The following is an 18094-nucleotide window of genomic DNA, read 5'->3' as shown; positions in this document are numbered from 1 at the left end:
TTGAGTATTATTTCTAAGGAGCAGATTTCAGATATTTTGATATAAGCTAAAAGAAAGTGATGCTAATAAAAACTGGCATTTATAAAAATGTGGAAGCTTTCTTCATGAGAAACTTTTCAGTTATGCACATAGCTTAGATTACTATGATACTTTTTGAAGATAATACAAACTTCCACTAGAAACTGAACAATATTTTACAATATTTGCATCAACGTTTTAGAATTACAATGTTACAGATAGAATTTAAATTAAGTCCATAATATTCCCCAATCCATTTCACTTTTCTTTTACTATGCCTCTCCCTCCTGTCCTCCCAAGAATTAACCATGAATATAATTCAGTATTTGTTGCTTCTGTGCATATTTTTTTTTGGTTGTCAAAAAATCCTTTATTTTTCTTTTTCCTTTGTTGTTGTAAAGTTGCAGTTCCTTTCCTAGCTGGGCACTCTACCACACCACTCTTGATACTGTCTATGATGTCTGAGGGTGGCAGCCGTCAACATTGCAGCCCACAGACTGGGCAGTCCTCGGAATTTCTTTAATGGTTCTAGCGAGTTCTCTAGCTAGAGATCGATGCTGCATCTGCCAGGCAATGTTGACAGTCTCATCAAAAGTGATATTTTCACTGGGTTTAATGTTTTTCTGCCTCTTTCTGACTCTTGGTGGTTCCTTGAGGGCTTTCATAATCAGGGTAGAAGCACAACGTACCACCTCAATCTGAGCCTGTCTGTTCTGAGTGGTCAGTTTCATTGCCATTCTCGGACCCATCCAATCACCAGTTGCCTTGGCAGTGTCATCACCAACAGTATTTGGAGACAGACCCAGGGGGCCGACCTTGGGGGCCAGAGAAGACGTGGCACCAACTTCCCCACTGGTGCACCTCAGGTACACTAACCTGATCTCGCTGGGGACGAATTTAGGCGGCATGGTGGAGGTAGCTGGTATCAGATGAACCTGGATTCGGGACAACCAAAGAAAGCTGCACCTTTGCCTCCTCCCAGCTGAAAGCCAATAAAAGCCTTCTATACATATACAGAGGATGAGATGGCTGGATGGCATCACTGACTCGATGGATGTGAATCTGAGTGAACTCCGGGAGTTGGTGATAGACAGGGAGGCCTGGAGTGCTGCGATTCATGGGGTCGCAAAGAGTCGGACACGACTGAGCAACTGAACTGAACTGATACATATACATTGCCTACAAAGGTCCGTCTAGTCAAGGCTATGGTTTTTCCAGTGGTCATGTATGAATGTGAGAGTTGGACTGTGAAGAAGGCTGAGCACCAAAGAATTGATGCTTTTGAACTGTGGTGTTGGAGAAGACTCTTGAGAGTCCCTTGGACTGCAAGGAGATCCCACCAGTCCATTCTAAAGTAGATCAGTCCTGGGTGTTCTTTGGAAGGAATGATGCTAAAGCTGAAACTCCAGTACTTTGGCCACCTCATGTGAAGAGTTGACTCATTGGAAAAGACTCTGATGCTGGGAGGGATTGGGGGCAGGAGGAAAAGAGGACGACAGAGGATGAGATGGCTGGATGTCATCACCGACTCGATGGACGTGAGTTTGAGTGAACTCAAGCAGATGGTGATGGACAGGGAGGCCTGGCGTGCTGCAATTCGTTGGGTTGCAAAGAGTCGGACACGACTGAGCGACTGAACTGAACTGATACATATTTTATAACTAGATTTCTGTTGAATGCTTTTGTACTTTATAGAAAATACATCATATATATTCCTCTACATGTTTTCATTCAACATGTTTAAATTGCTCCACTTTAATTATTTTCATTATCATCCAGTTTCATTTTTTGACTATACCAAAATCTATTGAGGCATACTCAGATTGATAGATATTTCTATTATCTCAATATATTCATTGCTATAAACATTGTAGGTCAGGAAGCAACAGTTAGGAATGGACATGGAACAACAGACTGGTTCCAAATAGGAAAAGGCACACATCAAGGCTGTATATTGTCACCCTGCTTATTTGACTTATATGCAGAGTACATCATGAGAAACGCTGGGCTGGAAGAAGCACAAGCTGGAATCAAGATTGCTGGGAAAAATATCAATAACCTCAGATATGCAGATGACACCACCCTATGGCATAAAGTAAAGAGGGACTAATAAATCTCTTGATGAAAGTGAAAGAGGAGAGTGAAAAAGTTGGCCTAAAGCTTAACATTCAGAAAACTAAGATCTGGCTTCTGGTCCCATCACTTCATGGCAAATAGATGGGGAAACAGTAGAAACAGTGTCAGACTTTTATTTTTTTGGTCTCCAAAATCACTGCAGATGGTGAATGCCACCATAAAATTAAAAGACACTCCTTGGAAGGAAAGTTATGACCAACCTAGATAGCATATTGAAAAGCAGAGACATTACTTTGCCAACAAAGGTCTGTCTAGTCAAGGCTATGGTTTTTCCAGTAGTCATGTATGGATGTGAGAGTTGGACTGTGAAGAAAGCTGAGCATCTAAGAATTGATACTTTTGAACTGTGATGTTGGAGAAGACTCTTGAGAGTCCCTTGGACTGCAAGGAGATCCAACCGATCCATTCTAAAGATCAGTCCTGGATGTTCTTATGAAGGACTGATGCTGAAGCTGAAACTCCAATAATTTGGCCACCTCATGTGAAGAGTTGACTCACTGAAAAAGACTCTGATGCTGGGAGGGATTGGGGGCAGGAGGAGAAGGGGATGACAGAGGATGAGACGGCTGGATGGTATCACCGACTCAATGGACATGAGTTTGCATGAACTCCGGGAGTTGGTGGTGGACAGGAAGGCCTGGCATGCTGCAGTTCATGAGGTCGCAAAGAGTCGGACACAACTGAGCAACTGAACTGATAAACATTGTAATGAACATATTTAAATATTCTTTTTTGTATACAGGGATGTGCAATTCTCTAGGATATGGTTTCTCAACCTTGACATCTGGGGCAGGATAATTCTTTGTTGCTGAATTCAGAAGTGAGGAACTGTCCTGTGCATTGTAGGATATTTAGTAGCATCCCTGGTCTTTACCCACTACAAGTTAATGGTAATCCCTATTTTATGATCAATAAAAATGTCTCCAGATTTTGTCAAATGTCCCCTGGGAGATAAAATCATCCCTAGATTAAAACAAATACAAAAAACACTGCTCTGAAGTGTACACATTTAAGTGTAACTGCTGTTTTACAGACTGCACTTAGCTTCACAAAATATTGCTGAATTACTCTACAAAATAATTTACCAATTTGCTTTGCAGTCAGTAGATGATCCACTCCTAGATTTATTATGAACTATTTCTAACATAAAAAATAATAGTATAATGCAGATAGAAGAGGTGAAGTTGCTCAGTCATGTCCAGCTCTTTGGGATCTCATGGACGGTAGCCGGCCAGACTTCTCCATCCATGGGATTTTCCATGCAAGAGTACTGGAGTTTGTTGCCATTTCCTTCTCCAGAGGATCTTCCTGACCCAGGGATCGAACTAGGGTCTCCCACATTGTAGGCAGACTCTTTACCATCTGATTCACCAGGGAATCCCCCATCTGCAGATAGAAGATGTCAGTAACAATTAACATATGTATTCTGAGCTTGGTTTAACGAACAGAATGTCAAAATACTTTAGAGACCAATGTATCCCTATTCTGAACCCACCCTTCTTTTCCTCGCTTCTCTTTCGGCAAAGGTAACCATTATCTTGATTTGCTTATTCATCATTCCTTTTATTTTCATACCACATAGAAGCACATACCTAAATTTTATGTTGTTTTGGATGTTTTCATATACTTTTCAGTTTTACATGTATGAAATCTACAACTTGGTTGTTTTGTTTTTGTTCAACCTCATGATTATTGTTCATCATTATAATTTTAATTCTAGCAGTGCTCATGCAGATAATTGTAATCCATTCACAAGTAAAACATACAATCACAAATCTTTTGTTTTATGGTTTCCAGAATACTAATAAAATAAAAATTCAGCCTGATTTATCATTTAAATATAAACCTAAAATTTATAAATCAAGGCTCCAAATAAGAGTAAAATAGACCTAGGAGAACCAAATGGTCTTAAGTAATCCCTTGGTCAAATCCTGACATTTTACAAGTCATTGAAACTCAAATTAAAAGACCAGCTATGGTTTATAAACCATATCAATTTAACTGCATAATCCAAGAATAGAATTTCCCAACTCCCAATCATGGTTCTTTCCAATAATCAAACTGGCTCTGCTGTAATCACCTCAGGGTAAAAACTGTGTCTTTTACACCTTTTCCTCCCTTTCTCTTTGACCCAGTGTAGAGGATCATGTCTTATACATAGCAGAGTGAAAATCAAATATTTCAGCATATTTGGAGTTATGCTTCATTAAAGCATGACTAATTTTAGCTGGCAAAACATCTTAATTGTAGCTGATTATTTATTCAAAGAAAATCAAAGGGCAATTTCATTGAAGTCAAGAATGCACTTGGACTCAGCTTCTGTGGAAATGTCTGACAGCAGTGCCTTTATGGACAGCCGGTACAAGAGTCCCAGGAGGTAAATGGTTCTCTCAGAAGAGAAGTTATAAAGATATGCCACCTTTAAAAGATAAGATATGAAGGCGGAAAGGAAATTGATATTGTTATGATCTCTCAGAAGTAAATGAAAATAACTTGGGAATGATAGTATAATATGGCATTAAGCCGTGCACTTCACTCACTTCATCCCCACCAACTGAGGAACAGCTACAAAACTGTTAATTATATGCATAACTGATATGGAATGTTATTAAACCTGGCATTTTGAAAGTGTACTTCTCATTCCTCTGAAAAGTGCATGCAAATAAAAAGAGATGTGAGACTTCTCATTGAGCTAAATAAAGTTAGACAAGAGTTAGATGACTCATTTAACACATTTAGGAAAATGACATGATAGAATACATTTCTAATCTGTGTGACATAAAAGGAAATAGAACTATATTTGGTCATGTTCAGTGGTTTCCTCCTGCATGGCAGAGGAAAGTCATCTAATTAATTTATAGTCTCAAATTAACTTCTCAATCAAACTATGACCAGGAACAGACAGCCTGGTGTCCCCTCAGTTCTGCTGCACCTGCTACCACTCAAGGGATCTCCAAGGAAAAAGGATGAGCCTTGCTGACAGGATAGCAAACACTTCAAGACTTATTATGTGTAGATAAACCATAATGAAGCATAATGCTGTCTCAACATCTTTGGATTGCTCTACTAGGAATCATTACAAATTCCACAGTGGTTCTTTTTTTATATGTGTTTTTAACTTATTTTTACTGAAGGATAATTGCTTTACAGAATTTTGTTGTTTTCTGTCAAACCTCAACGTGAATGAGCCGTAGGTAAACATATATCTCCTCCCTTTTGAACCTCCTTCCCATCTCCCTCCCAATCCCACCCCTCTAGGTTGATACAGAGCCCCTGTGTGAGTTTCCTGAGAGGGTGAGATGTATGGAAAAAGTAACACAGCTCTTCTTTTCCTATAAAAAATATATAGTTTTGCATCATTAGATGTACTTATTTTCTTCTATGTGCCAGGCACTGTGCTAGATATGAGGGATAAATTGTAAACAAAGCTCATATACTCCTGACATTAAACAGACTTTAAATGAATGTAGCACAGCTTCAGCTGCCCTTGGTGGGGAACCAAGCCATATGCCTTTGGAAGGGAATCAATCTAGAAAAAGTAAGATGTAGCCAAACTGATGTGTTGGTTATTTTCTTAAGAACATGTCTTATTCTCCTGCAGAATCAAGAATAAATGAGTTAGATACCTGTTTTCAGAGTACAAAGTAATTTGATTCAATTTTAATGTAAGGACAGGGACTTTGTTTTATCATTGTATCCCCAACGTGTAGTGAAGTACTTCAGTTCAGTTCAGTCACTCAGTTGTGTACAACTCTTTGCAACACCATGAATCACAGCACGCCAGGCCTCCCTGTCCATCACCAACTCCCAGAGTTCACTCAAACCCATGTCCATCGAGTCAGTGATGCCATCCAGCCATTTTATCATCTGTCATCCCCTTTCCCTCCTACCCTCAATCCGTCTCAGCATCAGGGTCTTTTCTAGTGAGTCAACTCTTTGCATCAGGTGGCCAAAGCATTGGAGTTTCAGCTTCAGCATCAGTCCTTCCAATGAATATCCAGGACTGATCTCCTTTAGGATGGACTGGGTTGGATCTCCTTGCAGTCAAAGGGACTCACAAGAGTCTTCTCCAACACCACAGTTCAAAAGCATCAATTCTTTGGTGCTCACCTTCTTCACAGTCCAACTCTCACATCCATTCATGACCACAGGCACTTAGTACACATAAATGTTTAAAGACTGTTAAAAGGAGCACAGAATGATGGAGTAAGGACCTCCAAAAATCAGCGATCTATAAAAGCAGTGAGAAAACTGGCAGGAAAAATAGTCACAATTGACTTTTTCAGAAATATGGAAACTAACCAACATCTCCAAGAGTGCTTATTCTAGAAAACTGTCTGAATCTCAGTGAGAACACGTTGTATAGAGTTGTAAATGTCACTGTTCCTTTCCCTCTCTTCCCAGCCCCACAGAGCCTCAAAAAGCAGCAGCAGCCTTGGAATCACAGTAGGTATGATAAACAGCATTCTAGAAACAAATGAAGGGGACAGAAGGAGCTGAGAGTTCTTGCCCTAAAAACGTTATCCACAGAGAATTAAGCTTTGGGCCTGGCTGAAAATGTTTTGGAAGAGCTCCATTCAGAAGGCTTGTCTTCATTTGACCTGACTCAAGGCTTCCTCAGCAAGGAAAGTCCAGCCTCAAAGCATTTTTGGAAAACAATCGATAAATATTATTTCATCCCACAGCTAATGAGGTAGCAGTGGGGCAAACAAAAGGTGGCTGCCCAACTCCTCCCCACCTCTTCCCTCCTCCAAAAAATAACCAGAAGGCCACATAAATATGCAGGCAGTGCACATACACAAAAAAAACGCCAGAAAAGGCTGCAGTCTCTGACACTGGCTGACACTGGGGGCCTGTGCCAGCTGAAACTGCAAGCAAAGGCAGAGGTGACTAGTGCACCTGCTTCAAGGTTTCTGGATCTTCCATGGCTTTGGCAAAAGGGGTTGGTTCAGACCTCACTGGTGATGGTGCAGAGCAGCTTTCTTTTGACTGTGGCAAGAAAGGCTAGTTGAGGTTTGCTGTCTATTCAGCCCCCTGTCTACAGCAGTTGTAGAACATTGTGTAACTTCATCTTGACCATCCACACCATCCTGGAGCACTCGATTAGTACTCCATGGTAGATGAGGAGGCCACCTCTGACATCTGCCCCTGCAGTCTGGACGCTGAGCTTCCTACATACACAAGCTTCAACCAGCTCATTGGCCAGACTGTGTGCTCCTTCACTGCCTCCCTTCACTTTGACAGCATTCTCAATGTGGACATTAAAAAGTTCCAGATGAATCTGGTACCCGATTTCAACATCTAGGTGACCTATTCATCCAGTGTCTCAGCTGAGAGGCTGCCACAAGCAGCTGTCAGTGCCATTAGAGCACATACCAGCACACCCTCAAGGCCTTTCAGCAAAGAAGGAAACAGTTAGCAATTCAATCCATTTAAGTAAACCTCTGCCTAATCATTAGGAAACACAAAGTTAACTTAGCAGAGACAGTGATGTCCACACACTTAACAAAGAATAGAAACTTTAGGAAATTAGTCCAAGCAATTCACTAAGCAAGGAGCAAAATAATGAATGGCTGCAATGAGAAAACTCTGGAGTTCTGTCATTTTAAAAGTCCAGTTTCCAACAAATTATAAGACACATACAAAAACAGGAAAATATGGCTCATACATAGAAAAAATGCAATCAATAGAAAGTTTTCCTGAGGAAGCCTAGATGTGAACTAAACAGGCAAAAACTTTAAATCAGCCATCATAAATAGATTCAAAATTAAACATATTTTACATAAAGCCAAAACTAAAGGAAGATATATGAACAATTAAAGAAAAGTGTGAAAAATATTATGTAGTAGTATCAATTAAGAGATAGGAAGTATATAAAAGAACAAAATAAAATTCTGGTGATGAAAAATACAATTAATGTAAGACAGATTTAGTAAAGAAGCTTGAATTGTAGAAAAAAGAAAGAATGAATTTAATAAGTCAGTTGAGATTATCCAGGCCAAAAGAAAATAAATGAAGAAAAATTACCAGAGCCTAAAACACCAGTGGTAAACTGTTAAGCATACTCAGTTCAGTTCAGTCACTCAGTCGTGTCCAGCTCTGTGACCCCATGAACCACAGCATGCCAGGCCTCCCTGTCCATCATCAAACTAACATATACATAATGGGAACTCCAGAATGAGAGGGTAGGAAGGAAAGGACAGAAATAATTATTTAAGAAGTAATGACCAAAATTTCCCAAATATGGTTCAGATTAACCTACACACTTAAAAGCTCTATGCACTCCAATTAGGATAATTTTAGAGAGATCCAAAACTACACACATGGTAGTTAAACTATTAAAAGACAGGCAAAAAAGAAAAAAAGAGCATCTTGAAACATCAAGAGATATGACTCCACACATACAAGGGGTTCTCATAATAGTATCTGTTCAAAGACACAAAATAGGTTGAAACTGAAAGGCTAGAAGAAAGATACTCTCTGCAAACAGTAGTCAAAAGAGAGCTGAATACTAATACTATGCTAAAATAGACCTGAAGACAAAAACTTTTCTCGCAATAAAAAGCATGTTTTATAATGAAAGAAGTTTCATCAGGAACAATTATAAAAATTTGCTTTTATATTTTTATAAAATATAGCAGCTCCTTTTGATAATAGAACCCCAAAATACATGAAGCAAAATCTGACAGTTTGAAGGGAGAAATAGAAGGTTAATATTGGAGGCTTCAAAATTCTGCCTACAATACTAAGAAGAATTAGAAGATCAATGCGGAAATGGAACACTTGATCAACATTAAGAACCAATTAGATCTAACAGACATCTAGAGAATATGCTACCTAATGAAATAGAAAAAAAAAAAAAATATATATATATATACCCTCTTCTCCAGTGCACATGGAATGTCCTCCAAATTAGGTCATAAAACAAAAACAGATTTAAAAGACATAAATCATAGAAAGTATATTCTCCAAACCACAACATAATTAAAATCAATAGAAGAAATTTGAGAAATTTCATGAATGTATGGGCTTCCCTGGTGGCTCATATGGTAAAAAGTCTGCCTGCAATACGGGACATCTGGGTTTGATCCCTGGGTTGGGAAGATCCCCTGGAGAAGGAAATGGCAACCCATTCCAGCTTTATTGACTGGAATATCCCATGGTGGAAATTAAGTAATGCATTCTAAAAAAAGAATGAGTCAAAGAATAATCAGAAAAGAAATTAGAAAATATTTTGAGATTAATTAAAATGAATATATCAAAATCTATTGGATACAATAAATCTTACTTACTATTTACTTATTTATTTATTAAAACCTATTTGATATAGCTGTAGATGCTTTATTAAAAAAGATCTCAAATCCCTGATCTTTCATTTTAGAAAACTTAAACACACACACACACACACACACACACACACAAGAAAAACCAAACCAAGTAGAAAGAAGGAAATAATTGAGATTAGAACAGAAATAATTAAGATTTAAAAAAAAAACAGGAAAATCAAGGGAGATAATCAATGAAACTAAAAGTAAACCACTCCATTTGATATCAAAACTTACTACGAAGTATAGTCATCAAGACAGGATAATGTTGGCTTATAAATCTATACACAGACCAATGGGATAGAATTGAGACACCAGAACCCTTACATTTATGATTAACCGATTCTCAAAAAGATGGTCAAATCAGTTTTAAAAAGGATAGAATGGACTTTTAAAAAAAAATGGTGTTGGGACAAGGGAATATTCACATATACAAGAATGAAGGCAGACTTCTATTCAGACCATATATAGATTAACTAAGAATGGCTCACAGATTTAAATATATTATAAAAGTTCAAACTATAAAAATCTTAAAAGAAAACATGAGTAAATCTTTGTGAATGTGGGTAATCTTCAGATACACTTATTGTCATCTTGCTAAGTTTTCAGTTATCTACCCAAGATATAAGTAATTAGTAATATAATTAGTTAATTATACTAATTAGTAATATAACTAAATCATATTAGTTATATTAGTAAGCTAATTAGTAATATAACTAAAGTAATATAATTAATTAAAAACTCAAAAGTTTAAGGGAGAAGGAAATGGCAACCCACTCCAGTGTTCTTGCCTGGAGAATCCCAGGGACAGGGGAACCTGGTGGGCTGCCGTTTATGGCCTCACACAGAGTCAGGCAAGACTAAAGTGACTTAGCAGCAGCAGCAAAAGCTTAAGATCTTTCAATTACACCACATTGCCTTCAACTAGATTTTTAAAAAAGACATCTATTTTTACTGGAGTCAAGCAGGGTTAATATTAAAGCATCACTATTTAAATACAAATAACTGAATAGTGTTTAATATTTTGAGGAAAAATAAATTTTGCCATTGTTTATTGTTATCTGCTGAAAGAGATGGGAATACCAGACCGCCTGATCTGCCTCTTGAGAAACCTGTATACAGGTCAGGAAGCAACAGTTAGAACTGGACATGGAACAACAGACTGGTTCCAAATAGGAAAAAGAGTATGTCAAAGCTATATATTGCCACCCTGTTTATTTAACTTATATGCAGAGTACATCATGAGAAACGCTGAGCTGAAGGAAGCACAAGCTGGAATCAAGATTGCCAGGGGAAATATGAATAATCTCACATATGCAGATGATACCACCCTAATGGCAGAAAGTGAAGAAAAACTGAAGAGCCTCTTGATGAAAGTGAAAGAGGAGAGTGAAAAAGCTGGCTTAAAGCTCAACATTCAGAAAACGAAGATCATGGCATCTGGTCCCATCACTTCATGGCAAATAGATGGGGAAACAGTGGCTGAATTTATTTTTCTGGGCTCCAAAATCACTGCAGATGGTGATTGCAGCCATGAAATTAAAAGATGCTTACTCCTTGGAAAGAAAGTTATGACCAACCTAGACAGCATATTAAAAAGCAGAGACATTACTTTGTCAACAAAGGTCCGTCTAGTCAAGGCTACTGTTTTTCCAGTGGTCATGTATGGATGTGACCATACATGTGACCATAAAGAAAGCTGAGCACCAAAGAGTTGACGCTTTTGAACTGTGGTGTTGGAGAAGACTCTTGAGAGTCCCTTGGACTGCAGGGAGATCCAACCAGTCCATCTTAAAGGAGCTCAGTCCTGGGTGTTCATTGGAAGGATTGATGTTGAAGCTGAAACTCCAATAATTTGTCCACCTGATGCAAAGAGCTGACTCATTGGAAAAGACCCTGATGCTGGGAGGGATTGGGAGCAGAAGGAGAAGGGGATGACAGAGGATGAGATGGATAGACGGCATTACTGACTCAATGGATATGGGTTTGGGTGGACTCTGGGAGTTGGTGATGGACAGGGAGGCCTGGCGTGCTGCGGTTCATGGGGTCACAAAGAGTTGGACATGACTAAGCAACTGAACTGAACTGAAACGGTGAGCATGTGGAGAGTATGCCCTGAGCCTTAGAATATTTTTCACCTGTTAGTGCCTAGTATGTAGTGGCAATAGAATAACCTTTTGTTAAAAGAAAACACAATTCCATTTTCAGTGAATTTAGTAAGGAAACAGCAGCATTTTTGAAAGCTATTACCCAGCATATGGTTGTTTCAGATTGCGTGCATTCAAGGTGGAGGAGAACACAAGGACAGTCTGTTTTGCACGAAGCCACATAAGAGGACACTATTTACTAAATCATAAAGATATATGTGTCCATATTAAATTGAATGATGATTGATAGGGTTGAGAGGCAAAGTCTTCACTAATAAAATATTTTTTAGGTATTTTAGCATTCAGTTATTACTGCAGTGTTGTTGAACACATAAGTTTCAAAAATTTAAATATAAAAATATTTTTCTTAGCCATAAAGCAGAATGAAATTTTGATATATGCTACAATATGGATGAACCTTGACAACATTATTCTTAGTGAAATAAGCCAAACGCTGAAGGGCAAATATCATATGATTCCATTTATATGAATTACCTAGAATATGTAATTCATAAATACAGTAAGCAGAACAGAAAGCAAGAAGGGAGCGTTATTGTCTGTTAAGTATAGAGTTTTGTTAGGGATGATGAAAATGGTTTGGATGTAAACAGTGCTGGGGGTTACATAACACTCTGAATGTATTTAATGGCACTGAACTGTATACTTGCAAATAGCAAAAATGATAAATACTATATTACATATATTTTACCACAATAATAAAAGGAAGAATATGACAAAATGAAACAATTTTGATGAATAAATGTAGTCAAAAATAAGTTATAATGCCCTCATCTCAAGATACCTACAGTTACATCTTTGACATAAAAATTTTTTTCTGCAACTTTAGAGGTTTAATAAGAAAAGATATGCTGTTATAAATTTTTATTAAATAAGAAAAGTATTTCCAAGTCACAGAAAAAAATAAGATTAATAATGATATGCTCTGATTAGCTGGTATCCAGCAGATCTGCAATTAGAAAAAGTTAAAGGAAGTTCTTCACATGGAAGGAAAACAATACATGATAAAACTTGGATCTATACAAAGGAATGAAAAGTGTCAGTGAAGGTAATATGTGGGTAAATATGAAGGATTTGTCCTCTCATTTTTTCCCATTAAACTCAAGAACTCACTTTAAATATATGAAACCAAAAATGTACAAAATGATGTTACTCCATCAAAAAAGTAACATTTTTTTTATTATGCGTTAGACATATATTACAAAAAAGTTATTTTTAAATTTAAAAGTTTACCAAATATAAATGCAAAAATACTCAACAACATACTAGCAAGTCAAATCTAACAATACAATACAATTATCATATTTTATGATAATTTTTATTTTTATTTTATTTTATTTTTGTTCTAGAGATGCAAGGATTTTTACATTAAAAAAGCATTCAGTGTGATTCAGCACATTAACTGAAGAATAAAAATCATATGATCATTTCAATAGACGCAGAAAAAACTTTTGACAAAATTCAAAACCCATTTATGACAAAAGTTCTCCAGAAAGTGGGAATAGAAGGAAATTACCTTGACACATGTGTGTGTGTGTGTGTGCGCGTGCATGCACACACACACGTTAGTTACTCAGTCGTGTCTGACTCTTGCAACCCCATGGACTGTGGCTCACTGTGACTGTAGCTCACTTTAACTGTACCATGAGCCTCTGTCCATGGTATTCTCTAGGCAAGAATATTGAAGTGGATTGCAATACCTTTCTCGAGGGGATCTCCCCAACCCAGGGATTGAACCCAGGTCTCCTGCATTGCAGGCAGATTCTTTACTGTCAGAGCCACCAGGGAAGCCCCTACTTCAACATAATAAAGGCCAAGTATGACAAGTCACAGCTAATATCGTTCTCAAAAGTGAAAAGCAGAAAGCATTCCATCTAGGATCAGAAACAAGGCACGGATGTCCATTGTCACCACTTTTATTCAGTTTTGGAATCCCTAGCCATGAAAATCAAAAAAGAAAAGGAATCCAAATTGGAAGAGAAGTAAAATTGTGACTGTTTGCAGATCACTTGATACTATTCATAGAAAGTCCTAAAGATGCTACTAGAAAACTACTAGAGCTCAGCGAATTCAGTAAAGTTGCCTGACACAAAATTAATACAGAGCAATCCCTTGCATTTCTATACACTAATAACAAAACGTCAGAAAGAGAAATTAAGGAAACAATGCCACTTACCATTGTATCAAAAAAAAATAAAATATCTAGAAATAAACCTACCTAAGGAGACAAAAGACCACTACTCTGAAAACATTAAGACACTGATGAAAGACATTAGAGATGACACAGATAGGAAGATATACTGAGTTCTTGGATTGGAAAAGTCAACATTGTCAAAATGACTATACTACCGTATTCAATGTACAGATTCCATGAAATCCCTATCAAATTACTGATGGCATTTGTCACAGAACTAGAACCAAAAATTCTAGAATTTATGTGGAAACACAAAGACCCAAACAGCTAAAGCAATCCTGAGACAGAAAAATGAAGCTGAAGAAATCAGCCTCCCTGATTTCAGACTGTACTACAAACCTACAGTCACCAGAACAGAATGGCACTGGCACAAATCCAGAAATATTTATCAACAGAGTAAGAATAGAAAGCCCAGAAATAAACCCACATACCTATGGTCAATTAATCTAGGACATAAAAGGCAAGCATATTCATTGGAGAAAAGGCAGTATCTTCAATAAGTGGTGCTGGGAAAACTGAACAGCTACATGTAAAAGAATGAATTTGGAACGTTCTATACACTAACAAAAAATAAACTTGAAATGGATCAAGGACGTAAACGTAAGGTTAGACACTATAAAACTCCTAGAGAAAAATATAGGCAGAACTCTCTTCAACATAAATCACAGAAAGATCTTTAAAAAAAAAAATAACAGCTAACATTTATTGAATGTTTTAGTTGTACTTATGCTGTCTCAGAGACAGACTTCTTACAATAACTTTGTTAAGAGGATGTTAGTATCAGAAAAATCTTTGTAGATCCACTTCATAGAGTCATGAAAATAAAACAAAACCAAATGGAACTGGGTTAAACTTCGAAGCTTTTCACAGCAAAAGAAATCATAAGCAAAATGAAAAGACAACCCACAGAATGGGGATAAAATATTTGCAAACAAAGTAAATGACAAGGGATTAATCTCCAAAATATACAAACAACTTGGGCAGCTCTATGCTAAAAAAAGAAAAAGAAAAAAAACCAACAACCAATCATAAGCTGGGCAGAAAATCTAAACAGACATTTCTCCAAAGAAGACATACAGATAGTCAAAAAGTACATGAAAAGATGTTCAACATCACTACTTATCAGAGAAATGCAAATCAAAACTACAATAAGGTATCATCTCACACCATTCACACCATTATCAAAAAAATCTGCAAACAATAAACGCTGGAGAAGGTGTGGAAAAAAGGAACCCTCCTACACGGTTGGTGGGAATGTAAATTGGTACAGCCACCATGGAGAACAATATGGAGGTCACTCAAACTAAAAATAGAACTACTGCATGATCCATCAATCCTACTCCTGGGTGTATATCTGGAGAAACTATCAATTAGAAGAGAGACATGCCCCTGGATGTTCATTGCAGCACTGTTTACAGTAGCCAAGACGTGAAAGCAACCCGTGTCCACTGACAAACGAACAGACAAAGAAGATGCGGTCCCTGTATACAGTGGCAGCCTAAAGAAGAATGAAGTAATGCCATTTGCAGCAACATGGATGGACCTATCAAACTAAGTGAAGTGAGCCAGACAGATAAAGATACATATCACATGACGGCACTCGTGTGAAATCTAATTTTACGAAAAAAGATGATCTTATTTTACAAAACAGAAACAGACTTACAGATATTGAAAACAAAATGATAGTTACCAAAGGGGAAATGTGAGGAGGAGGGATAAATCAGGAGCTTGGGAATGAACACACACGCACTACTGTATACTATATACAGTATATAAGACAACCAAAAGGATCTACTGTACACCATGATATCTGTATGAAAAAGAATCTAAAACAGAATGAGTACATATATATATATGAGTCACTTTGCTGTACAGCAAGAACTAACACCACATTATAAATCAGCTATACTCCAATAAAACTAAAATATTTTAAAATAAATAAGTCATATTTGCAATATCATAAATACAATTACTTTACCAAATTGCTTTTCTTAGGAAAGATCACCCTTAATTTTCAGTGGGACGTCCATGACCCAACTGCCACACTACTAATTTGGAGCATGAAGTATAAAGACAATTCAGTTAATCATTTGAGGCCCTACTTTTCTAATGATTAGACAGTTCAAGAGCTGTGGTATCTTCTTGCATCTTAAGTTGCCCTTCACAATTTGTCCTAAAACCATTGAGTCAAAACTTCAACTGGCAAAATTTGAAAAAAAAGAGTCAAAGTTTCTGATTTTACTCATTTGTAAATCTAAAATTATGTAACCAACCTTCGAATTCTGATTCTGAAGGAAAGAAGGATGAAAGTCTAATAAACCAAATGATATAATATGAAAAATAAAACTTTACAGAAATATTTCTCTTTTTGAAACAAGATAGACTCTAAGAGGAAATTAAAGTGTCCAGAACACATTCAGTTAAAAAGAAATGCACAGAAACCTTCTGCATACACACAGTGTGACAATACTGAAAAAATCTTAAGACTTTTAAAATAAAATTTCCATTTCTTGAAAAAAGATAAGCCCAACTGTCCTTCAGAGACACACAAGACGGCACATGTGTGTATACACACACACATATACACATGCATACAGCTTGAATTATAAGAGTGGATGTGAGATTTAGGGTAAAAAAGAAGGGGAAAGGAATTTTGAGTCATCAGAGTCCAGAAAGATCCCTGCTTGACAAAGAATGAACCTATTTAAATTGTAGGTAATTTTCTCTTTCCTCTTGGAAAAGACCAGATGGCTATGTGAGGTATTGTGTATTAAACCAACACACATGGGAGAAGTTGCCAAACACATCCAACTGGAACTAAAAGGGATATTTTTTGCACAACAGAATTCAACATCCCTCTTCAGTGTTTCAGCCAAAACATCCCTGTTAATTTACTTCCATAATGGAGACTGGCAATCCGCCCTGATAGTTATTTAGAATAGTACCCATAAATTTCCATGCTTTCAGTGCTACTTGACACTTTGTACTTTGATTCCAATGTTGATTCAAGTTATCAATCATGTATTATTTAATTGAAAAATAAAGACATTTTAACTTTATTCCTTTGTTTTACACAGTCTATCTTTGAAAAAAAAAAAAAAACACACAATTTCACTGGCTAATATTAAGCCACAAAGAAAACGTGATTAGCATTACCCAAAGTAAACAAAACCCTTTTGCTAATGCCTAATCGTGTGGGAAATATTTGCAGCCACTGCACAATAAGTTTTTCAAAATAATGAGTTGATAGATGAATCCCTCAAGCTTCTATTTATTTCCATTATTCTACTTTTTTCCCCCACTAAAACCTAAAATCCCTACCTAAAATTCCTTGACCCAAGGAACATATTGCTATCTGTCTTTTACTTCAAAGACTGGGACCCGGTAATACTCTAGAGTCCTTTGGCAAGTGATCAGGCAATCAAGGGCTGTGACCTTGGTCACCAATATTGAGAAGGCATCATACATCTATAAAATAAAAAAAAGGAAAGTTTTGTTTTTTTTTTTTACAAAATCCATTCCTCTGTATAAGTATTTGAAGTTTGAAGGCTCAACTCATTATGGTTTCACTCTTTCAACTATTTCATTCAAAAATAGGAAACACTATGGATATTCCACTAGGTTTCCATCAGCACCAGAATGAAAGGATGTGTGAATCTTCAATATTTTCCTCTCATTCTAGCTAGTCAGGAAACAAAATGCTGTCCTCAATAACTCTGAAAGTTACTTTCCTGATGAAACCAAGCACTGACTATTAGAACTGGAAGGGGTAATTTTTCTAGAGAATATGTAATTTAGGATTAGTTCAATACCTCTATTTGTAATGATCTAACTCATGGGATCTCTCAGATTCAGTGAAGCGGATGAATGACTCAAAGGACAATCAAGAAATAAGCTAAACTCCTTATCAGACTGGGGAACAAGCAGGTGAGAAAACAGAATGGAAGGACGTGCAGAACAACATGTCTCATACAAGACAGCTGCTTAGTATTAGGTCGCGGTCACTAGATACACTAGCATCCTATTCTCTGTCTTATCTTTCAAAGATAATGATTCAATATAATACTTGAATCTGTTTCTTACTTTATCAAAATTATATATCTTGACTTTCTACAAATTCATTTTAAGAAACAAACTCCCCTATATTTCCCTCCAGGTTTTCCTCTTCTATAGGCATCATGAAATTCTGTTACCTACAGCATCTCTGTCATTGAAAAAAGCACCATCTTATAACATCTTCATGACATTCATTAAAA

The 18094-nt window shown here is 36.9% G+C and overlaps 1 protein-coding gene across 1 annotated transcript; it reads right to left on the bottom strand.

The window, feature by feature from the left end:
- Nucleotides 1-470: 470 nt before the first annotated feature.
- Nucleotides 471-926, bottom strand: LOC138086483 (large ribosomal subunit protein uL11-like). The gene has a single exon (XM_068981294.1). It carries the CDS (start codon nucleotides 924-926, stop codon nucleotides 471-473), a length of 456 nt encoding a protein of 151 aa, XP_068837395.1.
- Nucleotides 927-18094: the final 17168 nt, after the last annotated feature.

Source organism: Capricornis sumatraensis, chromosome 9 (assembly GCF_032405125.1).
Source record: "Capricornis sumatraensis isolate serow.1 chromosome 9, serow.2, whole genome shotgun sequence".
In the NCBI taxonomy this organism is placed as follows: Eukaryota; Metazoa; Chordata; class Mammalia; order Artiodactyla; family Bovidae; genus Capricornis; species Capricornis sumatraensis.
Note: the sequence above shows the minus strand (reverse complement) of the source record. Positions and strands in the feature narration are given on the sequence as shown.